The sequence below is a fragment of the Lynx rufus genome, unplaced genomic scaffold (assembly GCF_022079265.1).
Source record: "Lynx rufus isolate CCGP_SWC_20201006 ecotype Redwood Valley unplaced genomic scaffold, mLynRuf1.p SCAF_12, whole genome shotgun sequence".
Classification (NCBI taxonomy): Eukaryota; Metazoa; Chordata; class Mammalia; order Carnivora; family Felidae; genus Lynx; species Lynx rufus.
Window position 1 is genome coordinate 53,287,435 of NW_025814826.1, and position 6,340 is coordinate 53,293,774.

The 6,340-nt window shown below is 44.0% G+C and overlaps 1 protein-coding gene across 2 annotated transcripts; it reads left to right on the forward strand.

Annotated features, from left to right (window-relative positions):
- The first annotated feature begins 538 nt into the window (after positions 1 to 538).
- Positions 539 to 5,887, forward strand: ZNF572 (zinc finger protein 572). Of its 2 annotated transcripts, XM_047073813.1 has the most exons (3): positions 539 to 611; positions 2,602 to 2,716; positions 3,369 to 5,887. In XM_047073813.1, exons 2-3 carry the CDS (start codon positions 2,638 to 2,640, stop codon positions 4,874 to 4,876), a joined length of 1,587 nt encoding a protein of 528 aa, XP_046929769.1. In that variant the 5' UTR covers positions 539 to 611; positions 2,602 to 2,637; the 3' UTR covers positions 4,877 to 5,887. The 2 variants fall into 2 exon arrangements, with proteins under 2 accessions (XP_046929769.1, XP_046929770.1); XM_047073814.1 differs by lacking the exon at positions 539 to 611 and having other exon boundaries at positions 2,522 to 2,716.
- The last annotated feature ends 453 nt before the right edge of the window (positions 5,888 to 6,340 follow it).

Consider the following 6,340-nt stretch of genomic DNA (forward strand, 5'->3'; position numbering starts at 1 on the left):
CTTGAATGGGGGAGATGCAGGGACTGCCTTCCATTTTCTCTGTAATGGAATACTAGGGTCTAGGTGCTTCTCCGAGGGTTATTAATAGCGGTGCCTTGTAAACTAATTGTTTTATATGTGGGTGGATGCCCCAGGTGTCCTAGTGTTTCACAGGTGGCTATATGTATATCTATCCCTGTGCCAACAAAAACAACAGGAGCTTAATAAATGCTCCATTCATTTTTCTTCTGATAATGATAAACCCAATGATGCCCTGAAGGGAAAGAATTCGTTCCGATGGGACCCCCTATTATAAGGCGCCTGACAAGTGTGAGGTTTGAGAATCAAGCAAACAAAGGACAGCTTGAGGGAAGGAAATCCACCAGCCCGCCCCTTCTGGGCCGGGACCTTAAGCGTTAAGACCAACGAGAGCTGGTCATCCCTAGTTCCTAGAGAGGCTCCCGCAAAGCCGGCCGGCGGGGAGGGGGCTAGGGTAACTTCCTGTTTCTGTCTTCCGGGCTCGAGAGTTTAGGACCCTGGGTTGGTGGGGTCAGGAGGAGCTGGGGGTTACTTGCTCCGGGACAGCTGGGCCTGCTGGGGTGCTGGGCGCCTTGTGTGTGGCCCCCAGAACAGTGAGTTCCTCCCCGGGGGTAGGGAGCCGAGGGCTGCGGGCAGGAGGAGTGGCCACTGCAGCACCCAGGCTGCAGTGTACGCCCGGAGAGGGATCCCGCGGCTGCGAGGGGCCGAGGCCCAGCGTCTCCCCGCCGCACCGGCCACCGCGCCGCCCTCGCCTCCCTCGCCTGCCGGGTCCCTTAAAGGAGCTTGTTGATCTGGCCTCCTGGAACTGGAGCACCACAGTGCACCCAGCGTCTGCCCCTTGCCAACGGTTCTTAAAGCTAAGCTGCAGGCAGTGCGTTTTCTTTGGAAGATTTTCTAATCTAAAGCATGGCCCCATCCTAAGCCCCTCTGCTTCTAGGACAGTGCAAACAGCCCTTCTCTGTGGCGTGACATCTAAGGGACAGCCTTGTAATACCATTTCTGGCCTGTAGACCGTTTGCTTAACCGACTGAACCACCCAGGTGCCCCTCCCTGTATACCATTTGCTACCGTTTTGCTGAGCCAGTGCTGGGGACCCCTACTACCAGAGTTAATAGTTTCTTAGCAGGGAAAACGGTGCACGGGTTTCTGTTCCCCAGCCTCTTACTTCGTTTGTAAAGACCTTGGTGGAAATCTGTAACTCAGACAGCAAAACATACTATTCCATTTGAACAATTTTTCCTTTTAGGTGTATGGGGTGCCCCCCTCCCCTACTCAAACGCTAGGGCTATTTGTAATTTAGACTAGTTTCACCTCTTCCTGTAACAAATCCCTGGTTGCTGGGGACGCTTAGAGAATGCTCCTCTGTTTGGTATCATGTCTAGAGATATAAATCTAAAAAAAACCAAACAAACACAGTGTTTTCCAAAATAAAGGTCCTCTTTGAGATTGTAGTTTGGGACCACACCTAGCTCTGCTTCCTGCACTAGTTTCATTGTAATAGGTAAACGAGTGTGAACTTATCCAAACAGGCTTGGGGCTGAATCCTGCTCTACCACTTACTCGTTGTGTGACCTTGGGAAAGTCTCTTAATGTCTTTTTTGTTCACCTATAATAACATGCTGGTAATTGTTCATACACCTCCAAGGGCTATTGTGGAAATTACATGAGAAATAGTATGTGTAAAGTATTTAGCTCGGTGCCTGGCACATAATAGGCAGTGGCAAGGTGAAAATTAATACCATTTTTTTGTTTTCCGTATGTGTGCCTTTGTGCATCCCGATTCTAGGCTCTTGTTTTTCCTGAATTGTGCTGTTGTTTATATCTTGAAATGGATTCCAAGCCCATCTAAACCTGTCTTCCAGTGAAAGATCACATTTTCCAGTCTCTTAAAGTAGGTCAGGAATTGTAGTTGGCTCCAGGAGATAAAGTTTAGGCTAAAAGGGATATTGCGATTGTGATAGACTGAGAAAGTGAGTCACGGAAGAATTCATTAGCTTCCCTTTTATATTTAGGGGTTATTGGCTATAATTTTTCTAGCCCTCCTTTGTCCCAACTTATTTGATTTTATTTATTTATTTTTACTGGTTATAGAAATTCATTCTTTTGAAATTGAACTTCACAGGTTTCATCCTTCTGTCAAGGGCCAGCGTCTTTCTAAACAGAGTACTTTCTCTTTAACTGCTCCTTATACCTGCATATTGATTTTTTGAAGTCTTGTTACCTTTTCCAAAAAAACTACTTTGTGTTTTCAATTAGAAGTGTTTCTAAACCCTGAGTGGACAATGAGTATTAGTATTCATTCTAGTTTTGAAGCTTGATGCTCGGACTTAGACTTTAATGTGATTTAACTTTTTTTTTTTTTTCCTTCGGAAAAAGTAAATTGGGTTAACCCTTAATTCTAAGATTCACTTGCATCTGAGGTGAAATTTTTCTAAAAGGACTTCTAAAGACCATGTTGTTTTTTTCAGTCTGGTCCACAGAACAGTCTGTAAGCACAATTGGTATATTGCAATGGTTGGGAAGCAAGGAAGAAGAATATGTTACAGCAAAGGCCTGCAAACATAACCTGTTTCCCTTCCACAGGATTTCTGACCCCTAACTTGGCCGTGCCCACCACTGATGGAGCAAGAGCAAAAACTGTTGATCTCAGATTCTAGTGGCTTCACGGAGAGGGAGAGTTTGAAAAGCCCTTTTCCAGGTGAGGGATTGAGAAGATTATCCAAATCCATTGGAAATTCAGAGAAGTGCCATAGAGTGTGTAGAAAGAACCAGGGCATTTGCATGGGACAGACTTTAGTTTGATTCCTGTTCTGTTGCTTACAAGCTATGTTAACCTTTACAGCCTCTCTTTTCTCATCTTGAAGAAAAATGCATAATATCTTGTCTCATGGTTTCTTGGGATTAATGAGATACTATATGGCACACGATTGTTCTTAATAAATAGCAGGTGCCATTGTTATTTCTGTATTTTCTCAGATTTTAACTAAAGTATTGTTTTCACCTTAGAATGTGTCCTATTCAGTTTCTCCCCTATTCAGATCCCCTTTTTTCTTGTAAGTCTTCCAGAATGAAGCTTAATGAGGTGTTTTGTTTTTTTTTAAGATGCATATCCCCCTTGGCAATTACTGACAACTATTTAAATACTTCATTAGTGCTGTTACTGAGCACAGAAAATTCACCTGCTTCTAATGAGCACTTGAAGTAAAACTAGCTTTAAAAACTTTTTTTTTTAATGTAAAAGAATTTATGAGATTTTACTTTGTTATTCTCTCTCTTCCATTGCATTTCAGAATTTCCTTCCTCTGGTAGAGATTAGGGAATATGTTTAGAATATTTGTTTATTCTTACAGGAGATGCAAGTAAGAATCATTTGGAAACTGTACAACACAACTCCAAGGCAGATAAAGAGAGCGCCTCAAAACGGTCTAAGAGAGATGGCCCACAAAATTGTAAGCATGAGGATATAGAAGAAAGTCCATTGATGTGGTCCCAAGGCAATGAGATCTGGTGCAGTGATTCCTATGAGAAGGATGGCAAGTCAGAGAATCAGGGAAATTCTGCAGGAGAAGAAGAAGAAAAACCCAGTCACTGGGGATGGGCTCCCGGGGAACACCGCAGTGCCTCTGTCCAGCAGAATTCGACCTCCAGGGACAAACCCTACAAGTGTGCTGAATGTTGGAAAAGCTTCAATAACAGCTCTCATTTGCGTATTCACCAGAGGACCCACTCAGGAGAAAAACCTTATAAATGTTCTGAATGTGGGAAATGCTTCAGTAACAGCTCTCACCTGATTCAGCACCTGAGAACACACACAGGAGAGAAGCCCTACCAGTGTGGCGAGTGTGGGAAAAGCTTCAGCAATACCTCCCATCTAATCATTCACGAGAGGACTCACACGGGAGAGAAACCCTATAAATGTCCCGAGTGTGGGAAGAGCTTTAGTAGCAGCTCCCACCTTATTCAGCACCACAGGTCGCATACCGGCGAGAAGCCCTACGAATGTCCCGTGTGTGGGAAATGCTTCAGCCACAGCTATGTCCTCATAGAACATCAGAGGATTCACACGGGAGAAAAACCTTATACGTGTCCTGACTGTGGAAAGAGTTTTAGTCAGAGTTCTAGCCTGATTCGCCACCAGCGGACACACACGGGAGAGAAGCCCTACAAATGTCTCGAGTGCGGGAAAAGCTTCGGTTGTAATTCGACTCTCATAAAGCACCAGAGGATTCACACAGGAGAAAAACCGTATCAGTGTACAGAATGCGGCAAGAGCTTCAGTCGAAGTTCGAACCTAATCGCACACCGGAAAACACACGCAGGAGAGAAGCCCTGTGAAAGTCCCGAATATGAAGAAAGTTTGAGTCAGAACTGCAGTGCGATAGAAGAGTGTGGACTCCAGCCTGGGGAGAAACCCTACAAGTGTTGTGAGTGCGGAAAGCGTTTCGGTCTCAGCTCCCATCTCATTAGACACCAGAGAACACACACAGGAGAGAAGCCGTACAGGTGTTCGGAGTGTTGGAAAACTTTCAGTCAGAGTTCCACCCTGGTGATTCACCAGAGGACGCACACGGGAGAGAGACCTTATAAGTGTCCCGACTGTGGCGAGGGCTTCAGCCAGAGCTTTAATCTCATCAGGCACCGGAGGACTCACGTGGGAGAGAAACCCTACAAATGCACCGACTGTGACAAGTGTTTCAGCAGAAGTGCCTATCTCACTCAGCATCGGAAGATGCACCTAGAAAAGTCTTTCGAGTCTCCTGAAGTCAATGATTTTCCTCCTGGGTGGACTTGGAAAAACTGTCCAGGGGAAATGGCCCTCATCTCTTCCTTTTCAGTCCCACGTCCATCTTCCTCTTGAGTCCCAAAGCCCGTTTATTATTATTATTATTATTATTATTATTATTTCTTTTCTTGCTGGATCATTACAATTAAGGTGTTGCTACAGAGTTTCTTTGGTTTGTTTGCCATAATGTCTGGAAAAAGTCAAGCTCCCAGGTTGGAGGATGGGAAGGCCCTGATCACCAGCTCATTGTATCTGCCCAGTGGGAGATGCTTCCAACGATGGAGAAGAAATGTTTTTTGATTTAAGGTAAGATTGGAATAGCTTCAAAAGAAAACATAAAGAGAAATTCCGGGATAAGGACACCTGAGAGCTTGAAGCCAAGCTAGCCCTTGAATTTCCCTATTTCCTCTTGCCTGAGTGGGTGGCAGTAATTCATTATTGGCCTCAGGGAGTTATCTACAGAAAGATTCGTTTTGAACAAATAATGTGATTCTCTGGCTGTTTTGGCGGGTCTTAAGAAAAGACTCAGTTTTCTAAACACATTTTTATTTGCTGAAAATGAACTTTCATAGTATTTAGAACTACACCGGCTAATCCCGTAGCCACTAGTCACCTGTGGCTATTTAAATAAATTTGTAGTAAGTTTAAATGACATTTAAAATCTGGCTCCTTAGTGGCACTAACTACGTGCCAAGCACTCAGTAGCCACATGTGACTGGTGGCTGCTGTATTGAATATCATACAGAGTTTGTTCTTTCAAGATTATCATTCTTCACAGACTCATGAAGATTTCCTATGAGGCTGTAGGAAATGTGCTATGAGGTTTCTGCTCCAAAGGAATTGCAACATAGACTAGAAATGGGATAGAGTTTTTAAGGCACTCCGTCTAGAGATTGGCCATTCTAATGCTTGTATGTCTTCTGTTCAACCATCTTGGTAATCCAGTGATACGATCCTGTTGTCTTGGCCAAAACCAGATTAAGAGGTAGAATTCTTGAATTTTGTTAATAAACTTTGGGCAAATAGGGACACCTGGGTGGCTGTGTTGGTTAAGCATCCAACTCTTGGTTTTGGCTCAGGTCATGATCTCACAGTTTGGTGAGTTCGAGCCCCACACTGAGCTCTGTGCTTACCATGTGGAGCCTGCTTGGAATTCTCTCTCTCTCCCTCTCTCTGTGCCCCCATCCCCACTTGTGATGTCTCTGTCTCTTGCAGAAATAATGAACTTTAAACAAAAATGAAAAAAGATTTTTGACAAATAGTCTTTTCCCTTCAGTTTTCTCATTATGTAATTCCTGGTTAGATCAGAAACTGGGTTCTTTTTCTAATATTTAACCCCCTGAATCTGAGCCAATGTGCAGGGGCAGTGTGCCATTGGAGACCGAGATTCCTTACTTCCAGTCTTGACAGTTTTCTTTTGCCTCTTGACTTATGGGATGTATGGATCCTCCCTGTTCGCCTGTCCAATGGAAATGATGTTTTGTAAAGTAATAAGTTATTTTGTATGCTCCTAACCCCTATTTTTTTTTTTTTTTACTG

What these genes read in the sequence shown, in the direction of transcription:
- ZNF572 (XM_047073813.1), top strand. Translation starts at nt 2,638, where the DNA reads ATGGAGCAAGAGCAAAAACTGTTGATCTCAGATTCTAGTGGCTTCACG. An exon ending in TTTGAAAAGCCCTTTTCCAG is followed by an intron (nt 2,717 to 3,368) that starts GTGAGGGATTGA and finishes TTATTCTTACAG; the next exon opens with GAGATGCAAGTAAGAATCAT.